This window comes from Dipodomys ordii, unplaced genomic scaffold (genome assembly GCF_000151885.1).
Source record: "Dipodomys ordii isolate 6190 unplaced genomic scaffold, Dord_2.0 Scaffold52, whole genome shotgun sequence".
NCBI classification, from domain to species: Eukaryota; Metazoa; Chordata; class Mammalia; order Rodentia; family Heteromyidae; genus Dipodomys; species Dipodomys ordii.
In genome coordinates, this window is record NW_012267268.1 from 5,483,614 (window position 1) to 5,508,718 (window position 25,105).

The 25,105-nt window shown below is 47.4% G+C and overlaps 2 protein-coding genes across 3 annotated transcripts in view; one reads left to right on the plus strand and one right to left on the minus strand.

The window, feature by feature from the left end:
- Epb41l5 (erythrocyte membrane protein band 4.1 like 5) overlaps positions 1 to 2,608 on the plus strand; it is a 128,177-nt gene extending 125,569 nt beyond the window's left edge. For both annotated transcript variants that reach the window (XM_013020689.1, XM_013020690.1), the window contains exon 24: positions 2,072 to 2,608. In XM_013020689.1, the coding sequence (XP_012876143.1) occupies positions 2,072 to 2,138 (67 nt within the window). In that variant the 3' untranslated portion in view covers positions 2,139 to 2,608. The remainder of the gene's footprint in view (positions 1 to 2,071) is intronic.
- A 20,201-nt stretch (positions 2,609 to 22,809) lies between these two features.
- On the minus strand, positions 22,810 to 25,099 carry Tmem185b (transmembrane protein 185B). Its single transcript, XM_013020741.1, has one exon. It carries the CDS (start codon positions 25,067 to 25,069, stop codon positions 24,020 to 24,022), a length of 1,050 nt encoding a protein of 349 aa, XP_012876195.1. The 5' UTR covers positions 25,070 to 25,099; the 3' UTR covers positions 22,810 to 24,019.
- Positions 25,100 to 25,105: the final 6 nt, after the last annotated feature.

Genomic DNA, 25,105 nt, shown 5'->3' on the forward strand with positions numbered 1-25,105 from the left:
TTTTTTTTTCTGCTTATGTGGTGCTGAGGAATTGAACCCAGGGCCTCATGCGTGCAAGGCAAGCGCTCTACCACTGAGCCACCCTCCTAGCCCCGATAGCGATATTTTTAAGCATACAGTTTATCTAAAATATATACTTTCTGTGCAGCCTTACTCAAAAGCTACTGGAAGATGTATTCCGTGAAAACATGATAAACATAAAAGAAGAATGTGGGACTCAGAAAGTAGTAAGAGAGGTATAGGGATTTACCAGAAGGAAGAAAGAAAGTTCAGAAACAGCATCTGCTAACCAGGTCTATAAAGGCTCCTGTCCTATTTCAAAAAGAAGAATCAAGTTCCAGGGACAGTTTTGCCAAGAAAACATACACATGCTCACCCCTACATTTTGTTATTACATGGCATGTATAATGTATGCATGAAGAGATCATGACAGACGAAATCCCTTATCCAAGAGGCAAGGGATAAATTACAGATATGTAACAGTGAGTAGGCAATCACAATTTTTTTTTTAGAGGCAGCGCAATCCAGGGAAATTAATCATCATGCAAGAGAAATATAATACACTGACACCCGGTTGTGAAAATATTTACATAATTTCAACAAGCAATGAATCTTAACATGAACAAAATTGGTTAGATTTGGAAAGATAAGTTAGCGTTGAAAAGATAAGGTAGGAATGTGGGGCTGGGGAGGAAGGCATAAGAGGTTAAGCACTCATAGTCCTTAGAAGGAGGTCATTGTATAAACAATCACTTGGAACAGTTGGAACTTGAGGCATAATCTCTGAAGGATGGCCTGTTAAATAAAAGGTGGCTTATGCCTGTAATCCTAGCTACTCTGGAGGCTGACATCTGAGGATTGTGGTTTAAAGCCAGCCCAAGCAGGAAAGTCCATGAGACTCTTTATCTCCAATTAAACACCACAAAGCCAGAAGTGGAGATGTTGCTTAAGTAGTAGATAGTTAGCCTTGAGCACAAAAGTTCAGAGACAGCAGGGCGACAGTGGCTCACACCTGTAATCCTATCTACTCAGGAGACTGAGATCTGAGGATCATGGTTCAAAGCCAGCCTGGGCAGGAAAGTCCATGAGATTCTTATCTCCAATAAACGACTAGAAAACCGGAAGTGGTGCCATGTGGTAGAGCGCTCACCTTGAGCTAAAGAGCTAAGGGACAGTGCCCAAGCCCAGAGTTCAAGCCCCATGACCAACAACAACAAAAAAGTAACAACCAAAAAAAAGAAAAAGTGAGCTGCAGGGTTCCATCTTGAGTGTGTCTCAGTATGTTTGAGGTGGGACCCCAAATTTGCATTTCTAACAAATGTCAAGGACCACTCTGAGAACAAGGGATACAGAAAGATTAAGAAAAATAATATTAAACTGGGGCTGGGAAGGTAGCTCAGTGGTACTTGCCTTACATGCATGAGGCCCTGGGTTCAATTCCTCAGCACCACTTAAGCAGAAAAAGTGGGAAGTGGCGCTGTGACTCAAGTGGTAGAGCGCTAGCCTTGAGCTGAAGAGCTGAGGGACAGCGCCCGGGCCCAGAGTTCAGACCCCACGACTGGCAAAAAGAAAAAAAAGAAAGAGAATATTAAAAACAACAGTTGAAGACTAGGTGCATGGTTGAGGTAGTAGCGTGCCCCGGAGTACTGTACACAGTTGAAAATATTAGTAGGAATGGAAAATGGAAGCAGGAGGGCTGCTGGGCCATTATAAATCTTGTTAATGCTTCTTGATGTTTTAAAGTACATTTTTCTGTCAGGTACTCTAGATACTTTAAGGTTGTCTGGAAACCACATTCGGTGTCTATTCATCCTTGCATTTAAGTCTAACTACTTTATCACAGTAGAAACTCGTGTAGAGCTCCATATAATAGATGAACTGGTAGGATACTATTAATTATCTAGAAAATTCCCATCTGTGGGAGAGCTATTGCTAAGCTAGGTGTTTTATATAGCCATTTAGATCTGTAATCTGTTCTTTTCTCAGCATCTCCATGTGAGCAAGTGGAGAGAGAGAATGCTCCCACCCCTACGAACTTTTTCATTGATAAGCCATTCTCTCTTCCTTTCAGCTCTGCTCCAAGTTTGGCAAGAGACCCTGTTTTGAAGCAGAAGTGTTTACTGACCACTGAGCTCTAAGGGGCTGCCTTTCCCCCAACACTTGTAACTGGAATGCTCAGCACTCTCCAGCAGCCGTCCTGGAATCCTTTTGAGCTGGAATGTGTTGGACTCTAGAGCTTGTCCTGTACGTGCTCTACCTGGATTTGACTTTAGCTCCATTTTAAAAAAGAAACTAAAATTTCCGTCCAACTGGAAGTTTAAGCACACTACAATCTGCTCAACTGAGGGTATCTGGTCTTTTACTTTATTATTAGAGTCTTCAAATTCCTGAATCAGGGCAGTTCCCTGCTGTTTCCTCCAAGCTCTTGGCTCCACCTAGCGGTTATGTGTTCGTAGTGACTTCACAGCAAGGCAACTCGGGTTAGCTACATCCCTTTGATTACTATGTGTTCCTGATCTGAATGCCTAAGAAATGGCACTTTCCCATACATTATCTGGGAATAATCAGGAAGGTGTGGTAGATAGTATGTTGGTAGATTTGGGGCAGCTCTGTGTGTGTGTGTGCACACACACAAGCATGCGCACACATGCTGGTCCTGGGGCTTGAACTCGGAGTCTTAGGTGCTGTCCCTGAGTTTCTTTTGCTCAAGGCTAGTGCTTTACCACTTCTGGCTTTTTTGGTAGTTAATTGGAGATAAAAGTGCTGGCTTTGAACATCGATCCTCAGTTCTTGGCATCCTGAGTAGATAGGTTACAGGCATGAACCATTGGCACCCTGCTTTGGGGCAGCTCTTTTGCAGTTAATACAATATTCAATAGAAGTTAGTAGAGAATTTTAAATATCTCCCATGCTTTGACTGCCTATGGACTGGCTATCTTAACTACTACAAATTTATGCCAAGGTGAAATAGTCACTGAAAAGAACCACAAAGCATTCAGTTGTTTTCATATTTTTCCCAGCTCTATCACAAGAAACACTTGTATGCACCGCATACCTTACTACAACTTTGCCCAGAAGAAGGCAAGTGTCTGGACATTGACCTGAGGCATCTCTGTCTTCCTGTACCAGGGGGATTGCAACCCTGTACACTCAGGAAGGCTCAGCACAGCATAGCAGCACTCCACTGTGTAACCTTTCTTTCTTTTCAAGTCCAAGATGTAGCCTTCCTTTTCAATTAGAGCTGATTAATTTTGGAGCTTTCAAACTGGGTTTGGAAAAAAGAAAAAAAAACCACCAGGTAGAAATAGAGAATGAAGTAGAGACGAAAGAATTTTGTTTCTTGAATACTTATCATGGAACTCCACACAGTATTTTGAATAGTCAATCTGCTTTAAGGATTTTGCATTTGTTAAGAATTCCTTCATCTCTGTACAAAACAAGCTCTGGATATGCAATAGTACATGTTCATCACAGAAAACAACACAAATATTTATCCATCTGTAATCCCTGTACCCAGAAATAACACTATCATTTAGCTTTAAATTGTAGACTAAAAGATAAGCACCCCAATTACCCAGGGGAATGAGGGAAATATGTAAACAACATTGGTCATCCATAATCCTTTGTTATCAAGGGCTGAAGTTGCACTATACCTCCTGGAATTTGTTTTTTAGATATCTGTCCAGTGATGGCTATATAATTTGAGTATTCATTTATACTTTTCAGCTGAAAGAACATCCAGTTTGATGACCTTTGAACTGCCATGGTTTGAACTATCCTGAGCTCCCTGTAGCATAATTACATATGTAGGCAAACACACCAGCATCTCACTGGAGAGCTCAGGAATTTTAATCTTGCACTGTTTTCCCAAGGATCTGGAGAGACTGAAAACCATTTTTGCACAAAACATGATTGCTGAGAGAAAGTTGTCCATTCTCGGCCATTATTCTAAGCAGCAATGCTCATGCCAGCTCCCAGTTGTAAAACATATTTTCTATCAGCTGTAGGTGACACCTAGAACCTGGGGCTTAATCCAGGACATTTTGGGCTGGGCATTCCATTGTCGGTGTGAAAGCCCTGGATGCCTATAAGGTTGATGGTGCTGCTAAGCACAAAACAGCTAAACCCAAGGTAGCTTACAAGGCTTGAATGTCCCATCCTGTTGAGGTAACACTCTCCTTATTTTAAACTTTGCAAAAGTTACAAGTTAAGTAGCTGAACATAGTCTATAATATTTGTGTGTTCAGGTACTTGAGTTCTTGCCATCCAGAATATTCAGTAGGAACTTTGTTAAAAATCTATTTGAAGCTCAAGCTAAAAGGAAATCTTAGGTCGTGGCATGAAGTGGTAAACATGGAAATGAATACTTGAATAATGAGTTATCCTTGACACATTCGATACTTGTCAGACACTGGAAACCTTGACACACCACACTAAGCTTCCTGTCCCACCTGCTGAGGATGTCATCCCCAGATCTGCTGCAACAGCGTGGCATCTCCTCTACGGATAGTAGGAGTGGAAAGAGGCACAGCTGAAGGGTCTCTGCACGTAGTGGGAAGGAAAAGGACATGTGTGAATCAGATGAGGATGCTGGCAAAGAGACTAGAGGTGACACTGGGTAAAAAGCAGCTGGTGATGTTGGACTGGAGGTGGAGAACTGGCAGCAAGCCTTTTAATGGCTTGTTTGTATCACACACTGCCCTGGGCTTGCTGGGACTAGAGCCATAGTAGCTGTTCTGCTTTTTGTCCAGGGGTAGCACCAAGAGAGGAGGGTAGTCACATGCCTTGGTGAGGGAAGAGGGAATCAGTGTGGTGGTTTCAAGTAACCTGTGAAGTTATATGTCCTAGTCTCTGTCCCAGCACTTGTCAACTGCAGGGAGACCTAATTTTGACTTTTTCGGCAGCATCTCCCTTCCTCACAAGAAAGGCTCTTGTCTCTTATTTCCACCCTGCAGGAACACTGCTGAATAGAGCAATGGTTACATTGTGTGTTTGCCTAGCTTTAAGACAAATACTCTGTGTTGTTTTACATGATCACAGATGTCCTGTGGACCTTTGAGGATAAGACCCCTAAGCTGTTCCTTGGCTGCCTGGGCTTGTTCTCTTCTGCTTTTCTGTTCTCACTAAAATATATACCCCTCTGTTTCTTAGCTAAGTCCTGGAAAGAAAGTAGTGTCCTTCTAGAACCCTGGCTAGAAGGTTGTTTGCCAGTCACTCACATAAAGAAAAACCTTGCATAGTTTTCTAAATAAGGGTTTTAAAAAACAAAAAGAATCTTGTTTCATCATTTAGCAGGAAGCATACACTTGCTCTGGAAAAGGGCCAGAGTAGTAAGGACTTCCCAGCTCAGCTCAGCTAGTACAGTGCAAAAGTGGCAGTGATAGCAGCACTCAGCCTACTCTTCAGTAAAGCTTATTTGCAGAACTGTTCCTGAACCCTGCTTTCTAGCTCTGTGGGGTAGTAGATGGCTGCCCGGGAGATGGGTGGGTATTGAGCTGGGTTTTCAGTGCTCTGTCTCTCAAGGTACCCAATACTTCTGGGTATTGTGACTTAATCCACATTGACCACAGATAGGCAAGGTGCAGTGAGGGTAGTCTTAGCTCTAACAGTCTTTGTGAGACCCCACCAATTTTTGGTAATCTTAGCTGTATAGTTGCTTGAAAACTTAGATGTTTCTATAATCTGTACATTTCTAGATTAATTATACTTTGTTTTCCTTCTCAAAAACACTGGTTCTTGAGTGGTCAGAAGGTGGACAACTCTGAATGAGGACTTTGGTTTGGATAATGGAAATTTGATTTAAGCTGTTCTGTTGTGTTAGCATGTTGGTGGAGCTACAGTTCTTTTCTGGTCTAAGATAAGAGCAAGCCTCTGTTTTCTTGTTTTTAAGACACTGTTTAATCACTTCTAAATATTTCTTCTCCAAGAGGTGTTTTTATATATTACAGAGCCTTTTGCTCTTTTTCTCTTCAAATCTGGACATAATAGACAGGAGGACTCACTAACTTTTGTGTTTACTTTTTCTATGTGTAAATCTCTACAGTAGCTTTGAAACTGTAATTTATTTTTGTATTGAGTGCACTGTATTCTGTGAGTTTGTATGGCTTGTAGTAGAAGCACTACACTGAACTATGAGTTGTCTATACACTGAAATGAGAATTCTAGATATGATCTTGTTCAAATAAAATTTCTGCAAGACATTCATGTTTTATGGTCTATTTCTTGGGCTATTTCTTATCTACATGATGGCTTCAACAGAATTGTTAAGAGTTCATGTTAGCAGGAATGGCAGTAAATGAATCAGAGTAGCACAGTATGGTGTTGGCACATCTGTAAGTCCAGCTCTCAAGAGATGAAAGCAAGGGCTGGCTTGGTGGTAGAGCTCTTGCCTTGTATGCATGAGGCTCTGGATTCAATTCCTCAGCACCACATAAACAGAAAAAGCTGGAAGTGGCACTGTAGCTCAAATGGTAGAGCACTAGCCTTGAGCTAAAGAACTGAGGGACAGTGCCCAGGTCCAGAGTTTAGGCCCCAGGACCAACAACAACAGCAACAACAAAAAGAGTGATAAAATCAAGAGGATCACAAGTTCAAGGCCAGCCTGGGCTATGTCATGAAACCTTGTCTCAAAAATTAACCAAAAGCCTGCTCAATCATCCTAAGCCAATCCTAGAAGGCACAGTGGTTATTCCAGGAAGAAGTGTGGGAAAGTAGATGCACAGCTTTGGCCATGAAATCTAGGCTGCGCCACCCAATACCTCTGGGACATGGAACAAAGCATTTCACAAACTTGAATCTTAGTTCCTTCATCTGCAAAGAATATAGGAATTGTGCATTGGTTTAGTGAAGTGAGCAGGCAGGTGTTGCCCTCCTCCTTCCTCCCCCACGTCATCCCTGCCTTCACCACAGAGTCAGCAAGCTCCTACTCTTAACTCTCCCCTCCTTATTCTAGGCCCTTCAGAGTTGTCCAGGGAGGGAACGAACCTGGACACAGTGACCTGTTTTAGTAGCTGTCCTAAAAGGAAGTATGGGGCACAAAGTAACCATCCCTTCTTGGGAAGAATCTCTGTTCCTCCCTATATCCAGAAAGGGAAGGGATGGGCAGTCTCGAGAGCTTTAGCTGCTGTGTCAGGCAGGAGCTCTGACCACTGTCTGAGTCAAAGGGCAGGAAAGCTATTCAGGCTTTTTCCCAGAAAGGAAAGGAAATGGATACCCCCAGAACATCCAGGTAAGCCCAGCATGGCACCTAGAAAGAGCTTAAGTGGCCAGCACCAAGAAAAACCTAGAAGGGCTAATGGAGCAATGAGATCAGTGGCACTGCTAGGCCAAAGAAAAGGAACTTGCCATTGCTGTGGTGGCTCTCAGCAGTCTGTCTTGGCCCTTCCCTATCCTAGCACACAATCATCTCCTTGTGCTTAAATCCCAGGACTCCATCCTGAGAGGACAGACAACAGCCTTTGTTCTCCACATCAAGGGAGCCCTGCACATGTGTCCAGCCCCTCCCCAACCTGTACCAAGGTCCTTTACACCTTAAGTGCCCCAAGCCCATTCACAGCTAGCACACACTCCAAGCTACCAAAGCACTGATTTAAGGAAGAATAGTCAAGATTACTAGTCATTACCCATCAGCTGGTCCATAGCGAGAAAAGGATTTGCCCACTTGCCCTTTGCCCTAGGCTATACAGCCTGAATTCAGTTCTTCGGGCTCCCAATGCACTGGAATTTACCCAGGAGGTGCTGATCAGTTCCAAAGAAAAAAAAACACATGTGGATAGGGTGGTGAGGACATACTTGTGCCATTCTTCAGGGCTCCCAGGGCCTAAAACAGCCCTTTCCTCTACCTGGGGTGCAGCCAGTATCTCCTGGGGGATGTATGTTTATCACATACTCCCAGACTGCAAATGTATTGTCCCTTTGAGAATTCTGATTACAATACCCCCTTGCTGGGAAGACTACAGGGATCCATGGGAGAGCCCCAGTTATCTGTAGAACTCCATTATATTGCTAGTTTCTTAATCTTGCTTTAGGTGAAGAACTTACAACTCTGGACATGTAGGAGAGTTGCACACAGTTTCTTGTATTTGTTGCACATGCATATACCACTGGAAGGCCTGTTCAAAGGAACTGTCAGGCCAAAGTATCTATTGGGAGTTGAGTGGGCAGAGGGGGATGGTCCAGGAAAATCTGGTTTGAAAGGACTGGGTAGCCAGGCGCCAGTAGCTCACACCTGTAAACATAACAACTCAGGAGGTTGAGATCTGAGGATTGCAGTTCAAAGCCAACCCGGGCAGGAAAGTCCACGAGACTTATCTCCAATAAACCACCAGAAAACCAGAAGCAGCACTGTGGCTCAAGTGGTAGAGTATTAGCCTTGAGCTGAAGAGCTCAGGGACAGCAGCTCTCAGGCCCAGAGTTCAAGCTCCATGACCAACAAACAAAAACAGAACTGGGTAGTCTAGGGGCTGGGAATGTTGCTTAGGGGTATAGTGCTTGCCTAGCATTCATGAAGCTCTGGGTTTGATTCCTCAGTATCACATAAACAGAAGAAGCTGGAAGTAGCACTATGGTTCAAGTGGTAGCGTGGTAGGCCTTTAGCAAAAGAAGCTCAGGGACAGTGCCCAGGCCCTGAGTTCAAGCCTCAGGATGGCAAAGAAAAAAGAGAAGAAAAAAGTACTGGCTACTCCAGGCAGAAGATGCCAAGAGACAGGAGAAAGGCCAGCAGTCCAAAATTGCAGAATGCCAATTTTATTGGAGACTTAGAGCGTGGTCAAGGGCAGCAGCAAGACCAGTGGATCTTCAAAACCACAACTTGAGTGAAAGGAGCAGACATCCACAGTGGTCAGGACAGAAGTGGTTTTCCTCCAACCTGAAATGGACTGGCTGGCTTATCTCAAGGATATGTCAAGGATGTCAGGCACATTCCTGGTGCTGACAGGACCAGGGTCTGGCTTAAAGCTCTACATACCACTCCAACGGAGTTATCTGGAGTATACCAGGAAACTGGGGAAAGCCCACAGGATTACTCAGAGGCCGTCAGGGTGGTTACAAATGATCGACAAGGCTCTTAAGAGTGCTTCTGGAACAACTCAGCTCCTTTCATAGCTCTGCAATCAGTATATACTGAACAGATGTGTATTCAGGGCAGCCTTCAAAGCATTAGAGTTCTGGGCCACCCATCTACAGTGAATTATTTAGGGTCTGTTGGAACTCTGCCCACCAGCACCTCTCCCTCATCCTTGTGAAATGGGAGTGACCCTGCCTCATTGTGTGGTGAAAATTAAAGATGTTGATGCTGCAAAATGCCTAAAAAGTGTTGCACAGTAACTGTCCAGGGGCAGCACTAGGACAGGATGATTGTCACGTGGTCATTGTTAATGGTGGTGGTGACATGGCTCTAGCTAGTCTTTTTTTTTTTTTTGGGGTCTGGTCATGGGGCCTAAACTCTGGGCCTGCACGCTGTCCCTCAGCTCTTCAGCTCAAAGCTAGCACTCTACCACTTGAGCCACAGCGCCGCTTCCAGCTTTTTTTCTTTTTGCTTGTGTGGTGCTGAGGAATCGAACCCAGGGCCTCAGGCATGCAAGGCAAGCGCTCTATCACTGAGCCACCTTCCCAGCCTTCTAGCTAGTCTTTATCCCCTTACTTCCTTTCCACCAATCTGACGATCCCCATTCCTGGAGGATCCAGCCAACAGTTCAGGGGAGCCTTGTCTCAGATGCAAAGCAGAAGCCTCCACTAGGACAGGTACTTGCTCACAGCTCCCGGGCTCACCTCACCTCCAAGGGCTCCCACTCAATTCATTTCTGAATCCCCTGTCACTGTCTCCTCATTCCTAAGCAAATAACCTCTCATGGATCACAGCAGAAAACCTCAGGCAGGAGTGTCCTCCACAGCCTTTCCTGCTTCTTCATCCCTTCCTGGAAAAGCAGAAGTGCTCATCCTCCCAGTCAATGCCTGCGGCTTTTGCCATCCTCCCTAACATTACTTTGTGCCTCTCTCAGAACTGAATCCTTTTGCCAGGCACTGGTGGCTTACACCTGTAATCCTTACTAAGAAGTCTGAGATCTGGGGCTCGGAAGGTGGCTCAGTGGTAGAGCGCTTGCATTGCATGCATGAGGCCCTGGGTTCGATTCCTCAGCACCACATAAGCAAAAAGAAAAAAGCCGAAAGTGGCGCTATGGCTCAAGTGGTAGAGTGCTCGCCTTAAGCTGAAGAGCTGAGGGACAGTGCCCAGGCCCAGAGTTCAGGCCCCATGACCAGACCCCCCAAAAAAAGAAGTCTGAGATCTGAGGATCACAGCCACATTTCAAAGCTAGCCCAGGCGAGAAAGCCCATGAAACTTTTACCTCTAGTTAAGCACCAAAAAAGCTGGAAGTGGAGCTGTGGCTCAAGTGGCAGAGTGTTAATCTTGATCCAAACAACAACAAAAAAAGGTTTAGGGACAGTGCCAAGACTCTCTGAGTTTAAACTTTAGGACACCACCACCACCCCCCCCACCAAAAAAAAAAAGTCAGGTGCTGATGGTTCATGCCTATAATCCTAGTTTCTCAGGAGATTGAGATCTGAGGTTCCAAGACAGCCCAAGCAGGAAAGTCCGTGAGACTCTTATCTCCAATACTCAGAAAAGGCTGGAAGTAGTGCTGTGGCTCAAGTGGTAGAGTGTTAGTCTTGAGCAAAAAAGAAACCCAGGGACAGAGACCAGGCCCAGAATTCTGTCACCAGGACTGGCAAAAACTTAAAAAAAAAAACAACTAAAAAACCCCACCTGCTTCCTGCCTCCTTTTGACATTGAAACTTTTCCAAATGTTTTCATTTTCAAATAAACAAACAGAAGGAGTTGTTTTTTTTTTTCCTTTTTCTAGTGTCCCTCTGTCTCTCCTACTTAACACAGTTCTTAAGTGGAGTGTCCAGACTCCAGCAGCAGCCCTGTCTATGCTTGCCTGGCCTGGCCTGGTCTGGCAGCATATTCCATTCTCAACCTCCCCTCCTTTTTTTTGATGACCATCTAGGAGATGGTATATTACTGTGCAGTAAGGTCTCAGAAAAATCTGTGGCTCACAGGAGCCAGCTAAATAATTTGCAGGATCCACTGCAATAGGAAATATCAGACCCTGTTCAAAAATTATCAAGAATTTCAAGATGGTGATGGTGAAGCACTACTAAATGGAGCCTTCTAAATGTAGTCCTCTGCCTACAATGTCTTTCTCAGTCACATAACACATTTTCTGAGAGACTTGATACTCCCTCCCTCCCCACAAGGAAATGCAGATATGAGGAATCATCTGCTTTAGGCTGGTCCCATTCCTACCTGGAAGGGACAGTGTTGCTCACATATTAATGGCCAGAACAAATCACAAGGGTTGGGATGGGTTCAGAAAGGTGATGTAAGGTCAGCACACTTAGGGTAAAGAAATTCAGGGCTGGGAATGTGGCTTAGGGGTAGAGTGCTTGCCTAGCATGCATGAAGCCCTGACTTCAATTCCTCAGTGCCACATAAATAGAAAAGGCCAGAAGTTGCACTGTGGCTCAAGTGGTAGAGCTCTAGCCTTGAGCAAAAGAAGCTCAGGGACAGTGCCCAGGCCCTGAGTTCAAGCCCCAGGACTGGCAAAAAAGAAAAAGAAAAAAGAAATTCAACATCTTGCCATGCGCAGGTGGCTCATGCCTGTAATCCTAGCTACTCAGGAGGCTGAGATCTCAGGATCATGGTTCAAAGCCAGCTGGGCAAGAAAGGCTGTGAGATTCTTGTTGTTGTTGTTGCCAATCCTCAGGCTTGAGCTCACGGTCTGGGCACTGTCCCTGAGCTTCTTTTACTGAAGGTTAGCACTCTACCCCTTGAGCCACAGCAACACTTCCAGCTTGTTCTGTTTATGTGGTACTGAGAACTGAACCCAGGGCTTCAAGCATACTAGGCAAGTACTCTACCACTAAGCCACATTCCCAGTACCAGTGAGAGTCTTATCTCCAATTACCCACCAATTTACTAGCCTTGAGCAAAAATGCTCAGGGACAGCACCCAGGCCCTGACTTCAAGCCAAACATCCCACACCTAGCTTACACCAAACTTCCCAGATCCTCTCACCAGTCTGACCTTTTTTTTTTTTTTTTTGCAGTGGTGCTCAAGACTAGGTCTTGAACTCAGTGCCTCATGGTCTCACTTGGCTTTTTTGTTCAAGCCTAATGCTCTATCACTTGAGCCACATCTCACTTCTGGCTCTTTTTCTGGTTATTGGAGCTAAGAGTCTCATTAACATTATTGCCCAGGCTGGCTTTGAACCTAAACGCTCAGATCTCAGCCTCTTGATTAGCTAAGATTTTAAATGTGAGCCACTGACATCCACTTACATCTGGGTTTTTGCTGTTCTTTGGAGATAAGAGAAGCTAGGATTGATGATATGCATTACCCACCAGAGCTGGGCCTACCTTTCTCACTCCTAGGACAAGGACTGTCATTTCTGGTTCCAGCCTTGTTCTCATCCCCAGCCTCTTCCTCGATAGGTAGCTCCCATGGCTTCAGATCTGGGTGTCCTGAGCCTGTCTGGAACAGCATCGCTGCCAATTCCCCCTCCCAGCTTCATTTGTACACACACACACACACACATACACACACACACACACAGAGCAGAGCAGAATTGCTGGGTCCCCATGACCCCTGTTTCAACCAGCTCACTGACCATGATTCCTCTTCTCTCTTCCTCTGGCTCCTGTCAGCCTTCAAGGCCTGCTGAATCTGACTCCAGAATCCCTTTATCTCTGCAGAGCCACCCTTGATCCTTGACTTGAGCTACTGCAACTACTAGCATTTGCTTGCCTGAATTCTATCAGTGGACTGTGTTTTCCAAAACACAGCAGCAGCCAGGCTGTGATCCTCCTCTGCTTAAATAACTTGGATTGCTTCCATTGCCCCCAAATACAGACTCTAAACTCCCCTAAGAGCCTGTTACATTGGGCCTTCCCTCATTCTGCTGGGCCCAAAGGTTCCTTGGTTTGGGTTTACATGCCACTTCCCCAGACATCCCTGGCCCAGCTTCACCTTCTTTGTGTTATTTGTTTAACTCCCCTAGCTTGCAGTTCTGCTCAAATATTTGTTAAAAGAGACTGGATTTACAAAGTACCCACTGGGTTCACTGCTGGGTTCTTAATTTAGGCTTCCCCTCTTCCTCCCATACTAAGGTTCTCCTGGGAGACAGAGCTAGTAGGACACCTGCGTATGAATATATGAGAGGGGACTTCTTAGGGAACTGGTGCATGATCATGAAGGCTGTCTGAACTCTGTGATGTTGGCACCTGCTCCAAGTCTAAAGATGTCAGATCTAGAAAGCCAGTGATGCAACTCTCAGTCAGAGGCTGAAGACCCGAGAACTCTGGGAGCAACTGGTCCAATGCCTGCAGTCCAAAGGCTGATGATCTTGGAGAGCTGGTGTCCCAGGTAGGTGACAGGTGGTCCAGCTCTCCAGGTCCAGGAAGAGACCAGTATGTATGTGTGAATGGTACTCACTCCTATCCAGGGTGGTTCTTTTACCTTGTCCCTTCAAACACATACCATAACCTCCTCTAAAAACAGCCTCAAAGACACACCTAAAATAATGTATGTCCAGCTTCTTGGTCTTCCTCAATCCTGTCAGGTTGACACCCAGAATGAACCCACACACAGGTTCTTATCACAATTTTTTTGTTGCTTACAAAGAGCCAGAAAGTCCTGCTGGGCTGAATCAAGACTTGAGATGGTCCTTCTGACTCTAATACCTAGATTCCAGCTGTCACCAAACCATCCCATGCCTGCCCAGCGGTGAGCTTGCCGTGCTGGGAGGGACCTAGTCCTACTTGCCCCAGATGTAGGAACTGGCCTCCCTGCTGCTGTCAGGGCCTTCCAGGAAGCTCCAGGCCAGCCTTTCCTGTGGGCTGACCCCAGAGTTGACCCAGTGCTCTTGGCAGCATTTAAGTAAATTCCTTCCTGCAGAGGTCACAGCCTCCCAGGGGATTTCCCACCAAGACACAGGTGAGTAGCCTAGGCCTCAGGGCTGGGATGGGCCGTGAGTAGCTAGTCCAGGCTAAGAAGCTGATCCGTATCAGTCAGGATCTGAACTCAAGTAGGCCATTCTGGAGGAAGGCCTTACAGGTTTGGGTCTGTCCCCTTCTAATACAGTGCTACAGCTCTTATCTTCAGCCCTTTGACCTCTGACTTGATGTTTCTGATCACCCAGCAACTGTCTGCAGCCACACCAGTTTCATTCCCAGGACAGTGTGGAAAGCCCCGGCTCCAAGGACCTTCCTGACTTCTGCTCAGCCTGAGTGTGAGCACATGACTCCATTCACATGCTCTCTGGCTTACTGAACCAAGCCCTCCTAAAACCTTACAGCACTGTTTCTGAAGGCTAGACAGCCCCAGGGCTTCACCACTCACTCTGAGGGCTGAGGGCAGAGTTGACTTACAATCTCCATGGAAACTTCTGAGCCCTGTGGTACCAATGATCAATCTGATGACACAGTGAGAATCCATCCACGCAGAGCATTTCTCAGCATCACAGTGGCTAGGGCAGGAGAAGCAGCAGCCTCTGCTTCTCAGGGCTGACCATGGTCCAGGGGACTGTGGCTGCTCTGGCTAAGCAGAGGCTGCAGGGACCCGAGGTGGTAGAAGGCAGACAGTGTGTTTCCCCATCCCTAAGATGGGCTGCCTTTTTGGCAGCCATTGAACAGAGGACACTGAGTTCCCTCTTTGAGGGCTTACATCTTGGTTCAGGACTGTCCACAGACAGGCCAGCTAGGGACTCAGATTTGAAAAGAAGCTACCCTACCTCCGGGGTGGGAAGGGGGGGACTAGTCTGGGTGACATTTAGAACAATGGCTCTTCCTAAGACAACTAGAACCTATCCATGGGTGGTCTCATGCCAGAGGATGCACACAAGCTGCAGGGCTGCAGTGGCATGGAGGGTCAGCTGTGGGCCAGGAAGAAGTGCTTGAAAAGGAAAACCGAGAGTTTGTGTCTAGCCAGGCCTTGAGTAGCCACCCTGACTCTCTGCTTTGATAGACAAACCAAGGCCAAGGATGTAGTTCAGAGTGGTAGAGAGAGTGCCCAGCAGGCAAGGCCCTGGGGTCCATCTCCAACAGAGCCAAAAGAGGGGGAAGGAGGGGAGAGGAGAGGAGTAGAAGGGAGGAGGACACCTTTGCTCTTGCCAGCTTCTTTTCTGGGGGGGGGGGGGGGGGGGGGGGGGGGGTGGGGGGGGGGGAATGGGGAGGAAGAAGTAGTGGGACTTGAATTTAGGACCTCATACTCTTGCATAGCTTTTACTACTCAATTTTCAAAGCTTGGCCAAGGGCAGAAAAATTAATCAATAGCAATGGCTGCCAATACAGCTAAGGCTACTTTGTGTGTGTGTGTGTGTGTGTGTGTGTGTGTGTGTGTGTTGAAAGAGAGAGAGAGAGAGAGAGAGAGAGACTCAAAATGATCCTTAGACCAGCTCCAGACTCGGCAGATTTTGATGCACCACATGGGATTTCTAACACAGTGGGTGTTTTCATTAGCAAAGAAATAAACATGGACTGACCAGCTGAGGTTACATCCTTCTAGAGGAAAAACATTTTTTTTCTTTCTTTTTTTTTGGGATCCGGTCGTGGGCTTGAACTCTGGGCCTGGGCGCTGTCCCTCAGCAATTCAGCTCAAGGCTAGTGCTCTACCACTTGAGCCACAGCACCACTTCCGGCTTTTTTCTTTTTGCTTATGTGGTGCTGAGGAATCGAACCCAGGGCCTCATGCATGCAAGGCAAGCACTCTACCACTGAGCCACCTTCCCAGCCCAACATTTTTTTTTCTTAAGCTCAACCAGATTGAAAATAAATTTGGAGGCCTCCAATCAACATTAATAGAAGACCAAGCATCCAAATAGGAAGTGAGGTCCTCAAAACAGCCAAGCTCTCATTCCCCCAGAGACATGAACCAAACCAAAGGAGAGATGTCCTGGCTAGTGCATCCATAGGTCACTCCAGGGAACTGGGCACCTGGACAGGGCTAAGAGGCTCTGGGGAGACCTGATTCTCCAGTTGGAAGAAACCTGTCTCCCAAGTGCTCAGCTGCTACTGGATGATCCATCTGTCTTCCCAAGAGGGAAGAACAAGGTCAGCTATGAACCCTTGGGGGGAACCTGCCAGCTTGGGAAGAACAAGGTCAGCTATGAACCCTTGGGGGGAACCTGCCAGCATGATTTTCTGTCAAAAGTCAGTTCAGCTCCCTCCTGACTAGTCCCAGGCAGCCGGGGTGGGGGTAGGAGATTAGGACCACAGGACTTCCTGCCAGGACAGATAAGTCCTCAGCCACCCCTTTTCCATGACTAGCCACATGGTGCCTCCAAGGCCTGGCTCTGCTCTCACTGAGGTCCCGGCTGTGTCCAGCATGCGCACACACACTGTCTCTCTCTCTCTCTCTCACTGTGCAGAGTGGTGGCTCTGGATGGCCTTTGCCCATCTCTTCCAAGGCCTCAGAACCTTTATCCCCCACCACAGCTACCCCTAGCAGCTGCCCTGCTAGGCTGCCAAACCTCGCTTCTTTGCCAACAGCATCCTGTTTCCCAGTGCCTTTGCTTTCCTGGCAGCACCCCGCTTCTTGCTGGGCAACCAACAAGGATCTGTGCACTTCCTCGTGATTGTGTCCTGAATGGCAAGCATGAAACATCACAGGCCAGGGACAACCAGCCACGACCCAATCTTTGAGGAGGCCACAGTCCTGCAAAGGAGCCAGACATAGCCATAGAAGCACAGGGTGTTAATATATCAAGATCAGAGCTATGAGACAGGAGCCAGAGACCCACACTCACACCCACACCCATGAAGGTAGAGTATCCAGGAAAGCTTTCTAGACAGATAACACTGCTGCTACGACCTGAAGGAAAAATTGTGTGTGTGGCAGGGGGACAGAATTGGGGTTGAACTCAGGGTCTAGGTACTTTAATCAAGGCTCGCCCTCTACCACTTGAGCCACATTTCCACTTCTAGCTTTTTGCTGGCTAATTGGAGATCTCACAGCTGATTTCAAACCACAATCCTCAAATCCTCCTGAGTAGCCATAATTACAGGTGTGAGCCATTGGAACCCAGCTGGAGAAGAAATTTACCACTGGCTACAGAGCTTCAGTAGATGCCTACACAGAGAGGCTGGCTCCATTGAGGACAGCAAGTTTAGCTTGGTCCTCCAGTTCACAGCTACTTTCTGGAACTTGCCAGCATTTACAAAGCAGGGAAGCTAATGAGAATCCTGTAGAGAGAAACCTCCTCTACCTGCCAACCAAAGCACTCAGTATCACTGGCTCAGGGCTGTGTGTCAGATCACCTTTTCTATTCTGCTCCATCCTGGGTTTCTGTGGGCCTGTGATCATGTTCCAGAGACTGTAGAAGCTGACTGTGGCACTCCCTTCCCAAGAGCAGATACTGCCCAGAGGTCTTTGTGGTGCTGGGAGCCTGCTCTCACCTCACGCTGCCAGTGCCTGGGAGAAAGTTTGAAAAGGGGTGGAGGCAGGCTCCCAGGGGACTGAATGGCCCAGGGCTGAGATCCTGGTTGGGCCTAGAAGGGCTGAAGGTGGGCAGCTTCTACATTCAGCTGTCCTACAGTCCTTAGCATTAGATTTGAGTTGCATTTCCCCCCAACAGATAGGTTCAAGTGCTCACCTCTGGTCATCTTGCTGGAAATGGGGTCTTTGTGTCCAGAATCAAGTCGCATGAGGTCCCATACAATTAGGATGAAGAAAGAAGACGGGCAGATGGACACAGATGCTGACATAGGGGGAAAACCATGTGTGGCAATGAAGGCAGAGCGTGAAGCTAAGCAGCCACAGACACAGAGCACCCATGATTACTGGTGCCAGTGACAAGTGAGGACAGAGGCACAGGCATGAGAGAATCCTCCCCAGGCCTCTCCCCAGAGCTACTAAGCTGACAGCTCCCTTCTGGTCTCCAGAACTGTACTATTCAGTCTGAGCCCTGATCCCAATTTAGGTGTCTTTCAGGGCCTAGTGACATGTCTGGGGATTTCGCAGGATTTCCTTCCCAGGTAACAGGTAAAAGGAGACCCAGGAGTGGGGAGACTATGTCCATCAGTGTTTTAAACCCAGCTGTTACAGAACTCTAATCCCTTCCATCCCCAGACAAGCCACCTTTGGCTTGTGCCTCTGTCTCTTGTCCTATAAGCCAGGGTTTCCATCAGTTTGTGTATGAATGCGTCACCCAGAGAGGCAAGGCACGAGCCCACATCCAAAACTTCTCCCTTCGCAGTAATCATGTCACCTGTGTCACAGTAGAGTAGGGCTATGAACTTGAGCAAGCAGGGCACAGCAGGCACTCTGGCTGCAGCAAGCCACTTTGGGATTACCATGAGCAGGATCTGGCCAGGAGATGAGGAACTTGCAGAACAGCTGCAGGCTGAGGGCAGCCCAGCTGTACTGGCAGAACGATGGGTAGAAGCCCACCGGCATTCCAGCCCCAAACACCAGAGTCAGCCTTCTCTCTGTCCCAGGCCATCATTGCTTGCAGTGCTGACCCCTTGATCATGTGACAGAGTTCAGAGAAGTCAGTGACCTGTCTCAGGTGTCACAGCCCAGGTGGGTGGGTAAGTGAGCGGAGGAGAATCGGTCTTCCAGAAGACTGTTTTCGCCCCCCTCCCCGACCCGGGCTGAGAAGTGGCCATATCCACTGAAGCTCAAACATCATGCCAGCACTTGGAGTGACCAAGTTTTGTTTTATGTTATACCAGTCATGGGGCCTCTTGTTCTTGACTTTATTGATCCAGATGGCACTCTCCAACTTGAGCCACACCTACACTTTGGCCTTTTTGCTGGTTAACTGGAGATAAGAGTCTCTTTTTTTTTTTTAATTTTTTTTTTTGGGTCCGGTCATGGGGCCTGAACTCTGGGCCTGGGCACTGTCCCTCAGCTCTTCAGCTCAAGGCTAGTGCTCTACCACTTGAGCCACAGCGCCACTTCTGGCTTTTTTCTGTTTGCTTATGTGGTGCTGAGGAATCAAACCCAGGGCCTTGAGCATGCAAGGCAAGCGCTCTACCACTGAGCCACCTTCCCAGCCCCAGATAAGAGTCTTTTAGCTTTGTCTGCCTGGGGTGGCTTTAAATGGCAGAGGTCTCAACCTTCTCAACAGCTAGGATGACAAGTATGAGCCACCAGTGCCTGGCTAACAGCTTTTCTTTCTTTCTTTTTTTTTTTGTGGCAGGGCCTGAACTCTGGGCCTGGGCGCTGTCCCTCAGCTCTTCAACTCAAGGCTAGCGCTCTACCACTTGAGCCATAGCACCATATCTGGCTTTTTCTGCTTATGTGGTGCTGAGGAATTGAACTCAGGGCCTCATGCATGCAAGGCAAGGACTCTACCACTGAGCCACCTCCCCAGCCCTTTTTGTTACTTTATTGATGATGTCTCACAGTCTTTCCTGCATGGGCTGGCTTCGAACTGCAATCCTTAGATCTCAGCCTCCTGAATAGCTAGGATTATAGGCATGAGCTCCCAGCTCCCAGCTCCCAGCTAGGGGTGAGTTCTCTTAGGAGACACCAGACCATTTCGTCTCCCTACTATGAGAGAACATGGTCACAAGAGACCGCCTTAGAAGAAACCACAGTCGGCACCGTGATCTTGGACCTCCAGCCATCTAAGAACTGGGAGAAATAAGTGTTGTATAAGTCACACAACTGACTTCTGTGTGACCTAGGGATGTGGGGCATGTCCTGGGTTGGGCTAGGCAGTCCCACTCCTACATCTTCCACGCTGGCCCTCTGCCTCTTCAGGCCTCCATCAAGGGAGCAGTGGACGGACCCTATGGCCTGCTCTGAAATGCCCCTTCTCACCTGTCAGGTCTTCAACCAGGGCTGGAGAGACATCCCAGGCAAGATCCTGTATCTGAATTGTGGGACTATTCTAGACTGGACACCCTAGTCCTGCCTTCTATGGCCTGACCTCAGCCCAGATTCTCCAGCTGTTTGGAGTGTGGCTGACATTTTCAAAATACCTGTGAGTCACTGCAAGCACTCCTGGGGCAGGGCCCAGGGGCAGGGGGGATAGGGGATACAGGGGTTCCTAGCCTAGTTCTTAGGCTCAGATGTCCCATTCAAGAGCTTGGGTGAAGGCCCCTTGAATAGATGAAGGGGTCTTAAGTAATGCACAAGACAGGAGTGAAAAAGGTACCTGTAGCTCACACCTTTAATCCTAGCTACTCAGGAGGCTGAGATCTGAGGATTGCGGTTCAAAGCCAGCCCGGGCAGCAAAGTCCATGAGACTCTTATCTCCAATAAACCACCAAATCCAGAAGCGGTGCTGTGGCTCAAGTGGTAGAGTGTTCACCTTGAGCTGAAGAGCTAAGAGTGCCCAGGCCCAGAGTTCAAGCCCACGACCAACCAAAATAAAAAGGTGGTGGACACCCTAGGATGCAGTGGAGGGCAGCTGGGGCAGCTGTGGCAGGACACCACTGTGCGGCAACTATAAGCAGGAGGCAAGAGGGGTGAGAACGTGGAACTGGCCAGAAAGGTGCCAGGTTGACAGGTGAGTGAATTTCCCACACTAGTCCCTTAGTCCCCGGCCTTGGTCAGAGCCTGGCAAGAGAGCTCCATGGCCACAAGGGGTGGGATTTCTACTTCCAATGGCTGGTGGCTCTTTAGCTCTAGAGAGCTGCTCAGACTGAGGAAGTCAGAAACAAGACAGACAGACCCATGACAGCTGTGAGGGAATGTGGACAAATCTAGGGACACATCTGTGGTTCCCAACTGCTTCAGTGTTGCTGATACTCCAAATAAAAGCATCTCTGGCTTCAAGGGCCCAGCTGCACCACATGACAGAGCCAGGGGTGGGGTGGGGTGATGTACACAGGAAGCTCTGAGCTGCTGTGTTTCAAAACCCACTTCCCCTTCTCTGCTGCCAGTGAGACTGCTTTACCAACAGCATATCCTGTAACAGTTTCAGTGTGATCATCCACCTACCCTAGCCAAATCACAGCCCCTCCTGATAAGACAACCCAAGGAAAAGTATGGCTCCCACAAAACGGAGACTTGGGCCTACAACTATCTACTAAACTGTCCTAGAAAATGCAAAGCTGCCTTACAAGCAGAGGAATATATACCCTGTCCCTGGGATGAAAAGTTGAGGAGCAGGTAGGGAAGCAGTTCTGGCCTGCCTCTCTTCCCAGAAGGGAAGGATAGGCTATGGCTGCACCGTGAGGCACAGTTGTAATCCGTAATCCACCAGCACTCAACACTCCCTATCTCCTCTCAGATCCTCCTAAGAACCGCAGAATGTTGGAAAACAGAAAGTCAATGCACATGCAATTCCTTTCGAATGACCTGCAACACTCATGGGTCACAGCCACCAGCAAACCCTAAAGTTGCATCCCCCAAACCTGCTTTCCAATTCCTCTAGCAACACATGCTCCCTCATTTTTAAATCCTGAGTTCATACTTTCTGGGTAAGCTTTGGAGATGGAGAAATACAGAATAGCTCTGGGCTCCAAAAAGCCAAGATGAACCTCAAATTTGGGTGAAGGTCACCCTGAGCTAGTAGCATCCTTCCCTGTACCTTCTATTGTCGGCTCTCAGCAGCCCCTCTGCGCCATGCACTGACTTCTGTTTCTTGGCCTAGAGTGGCTCAGTTTACATGTCCTATGTTTCCTTACTGCCTAGAACACCAGGCCTGGCTTAGGACAGGTCCTGTTAAAAAGAAAATAAATGAATCCTTGCCTATGAGTTGTTACATCCCACATTTTGCTAGCTCTTAAGAAGTGTGTGTATACTGACTATAATGTTTAACTAAACTGGAATGAATTATGCTAAATAAAGTGTGTATGTATGAGGTGTGTATGTATGAGAGACAGAGAGAAAGAGGGAGAGAGAAGCAGAGTGTGCAAGCATTCAGCTCAATAGCAGCTTTAGGCATTCAGGATTGACCTTGTTGCTAATACTGGTTCAGAGTAATGTTTTACTTTTTATTTTTTTTTGCTGGTCCTGGGCTTGAACTCAGGGACTGTGTGCTTTCTGAGCGTCTTTGTGTTCAAGGCTAGTGCTCTACCACTTGAGCCGTAGCACCATTTCTAGCTTTTTCTTTTTTTTTTTTGGGTCCGGTCGTGGGGCCTGAACTCTGGGCCTGGGCGCTGTCCCTCATCTCTTCAGCTCAAGGCTAGCACTCTACCACTTGAGCCACAGCGCCACTTCCGGCTTTTTTCTTTTTGCTTATGTGGTGGTGAGGAATCGAACCCAGGGCCTCGAGCATGCAAGGCAAGGGCTCTACCACTGAGCCACCTTCCCAGCCCTCTAGCTTTTTCTAAGTGTTTATTAGAGTTAACAGTTTTCCTGCCTCAAATGGCTCAAATGATCCTCAAATCTCAGCCTCATGAGTAGCTAGGATTATAAGTGTGAGCCCCAGCACCTGGCTGTATTAATTTTTTTTGTTTGTTGGTTGTGGGGCTTGAACTCTGGGCCTTGGCACTGTCCCTCAGCTCTTCAGCTCAAGGCTAGTGCTCTACCACTTGAGCCACAGTGCCAGTTTTGGTTTTCTGGTAGTTTACTGGAGATAAGAGTCTCACAGACTTTCCTGCCTGGGCTGGCTTTGAACTGCAATCCTCAGATCTCACTAGGATTACAGGCATGAGCCACCGACACCCAGCTATCTTGTTTTAAATGGCACAAAAATAGTAATTTATGTTTTTCTTCAAATATAATAGGTCTGTCTCATGGCTAGGGCAAAGGGTATAGCTATGTATTGAATACATGGAGCCCAATTCAAGTAATAAGTTGACAATAAAAAGATGCCTTCTAATCTCCCCAGGAATAGAACACTCCTTTTTAACTTCCTTTCTCAAGTATTTATTGTTCCCAGTCAGAACATTACTGGCTTTTGCCCTTCTGATCCCCTTGGTGGGGCCAGGTACCTAAAGAACATCGTACTTATCTTAAAAATAACCTGAATTCTTAAATTAAGTCTTAAAGTATCCTGTTGCCATTTTTGTTAAGGTCACTTCTCCAGCTTTCAATGACAAGTGACACTTTACATGATGGCAAACCACGAAGATCCTTAGAAATGACCACACTGACTCATTTATTTTGGTTGCTCCTACAGTGAGGAGAGTCACAGTGGTAAACAAGTGTCCTTTATAGCCTGGTACCACAAAGGGGCATGCCACTATTCCCAAAGGGCGCTGGCTACTCCCTCTACTAATGGCACTGTGTAGTAGCCCTCTCACCTGAACACTCAGATCCAAGGGCTTTTCATTTCCCATATCCCCGCCTCCGCCTTTGACAGGATCTCACACCAGGCATGAATTAACATTTTATGCAGCCTTTAAGGACTTCCGCAATAGATATATATCTTCACATAGAAACTTAAAAAAATACTTTAACGTAATACACTGTACTTTGGAGAACTATTCAACATAAATTGCTTATGTCCATATAAATACTATATATGCACACTTTCACTCCATTACAAAAATTCACCTCTTTGAATATTAAAGACCAGGAAAGGCAAAGCCCAAAGAAAAATGACTTTAACAGTAGGAATGCTAGAAATAACAGCTATAAGCTGGGAAAGAGAATTCTGTACACTTGCCTTTGTCACAACAGGCACAATCTGAAATACAATTTTAAGACTAGCAGTGTATAAAAATACTTTCTTAAACAATACTTTTGACAGGCATAGTAGCACATTAAAAAAAACAACAACAACAAATGACTGCGTATTCTTTCTGAGAACCCACGAAAAGAGGTCCACTTACTGCCATGGCTAGCTCGAAAACATCAACCTGGAAAGCAAGTTCTGTCTCTTTTACACACACACACACACACACACACACACACACATACAGATAAAACAACCCTTTCTCTCTGTGGTGCACACTGCCAAGTCACTGACAGGCATCTCAAACCAGGCATAAAACAAGGTGTCTGGTGCCTCTTTCCAGTTCCAGCTTTGGGATGGATGAACAAAGGGAAAAGCAAAGTATGTGTGTATGTTTTTTTTTTTTTTTTTATCACTTACAGGGCCTGCCTGGCAGGGGAGTTTTAGTCTGGCATATCGATATTTAACTTGGGGGGTGGAGGAACGTATTTCCCAGGGCTCTGAGTTATAACTACCCTGGCTTTCTTTCCAAACACTGGAGCGATTTTTGGTGCTTCAGAACCTGTTTCTTCAGCATCTTCACTGTCTTCATGATGGAGATCATAAGAAATATTCCCGTATTCTCTTAAAAAGGGGAAAATCTCCAGCAGAAACTGACAGAAGTCTCGGCGAATACCAAACCACCAATGATTGCCTCCTTTTCGCCTAAATGTTGTAGCCATCAAAGTTATTAAGGAGAGCCAAAGAGGAACGAAGATGGAGATGTAAGAGAACGTATTGTGGCCATCCAACCTGTGAACCAGCAGGACCTCGAATGTGAGCAGGGGCACGACAATGGTTATCCAGCTGACGGCCATGGTCACGTGTGTTCTGCGCTGTTCAGCCACCACATCCAGCGACCGCAGGAACAGGAGGGACCACACGACATAGTAGAGCACCACCAGGCAGAGGAAGGACATGAGGATCCACAAGGGCACAAACACCACCAGCCACGGCCAGTGGATGATCCGATCCAGCCTCAGGGCGATGAAGATGAACTGCAGGATGTTGACGGAGCACAGGATCTCCAGCTCCAGAGACCTGTCGTGACGGAAGCCCCAGACGCAGGCGGCCACGGACACCGGGGAGACGAAGAAGAGCGGCATGAAGACCAGCAGCCAGAAGTGCGTGCCCCTCTCCACCCGGTCGCAGACCAGGACTTCGAACATGAGCAGCAGCAGGTGGATGCCCACGGCGATCAGCATGGCCTTGAACTCCACGCAGGCCTCCCCCTCCGTACGGTAGCGAGGGTTGCGGGCCCAGACGCCCGCCCCCACCGAGGCGCCCGCGACCACCAGGAGCTTCCACAGCCAGATGGGGGCGAAGACGGCCCAGTAGCTCCACTGGATGACGCCGTCCAGGCGGAGGGGCAGCAGCACGGAAAAGAGCAGCAGGCAGGCGTAGATGAGGAACTTACTCGGGTTGAAGTCCTGGAACAGGCCCCGGGGGTTCATGGCGGAGGCCGCCGCCCACCGGCGCGCACCAGCTCC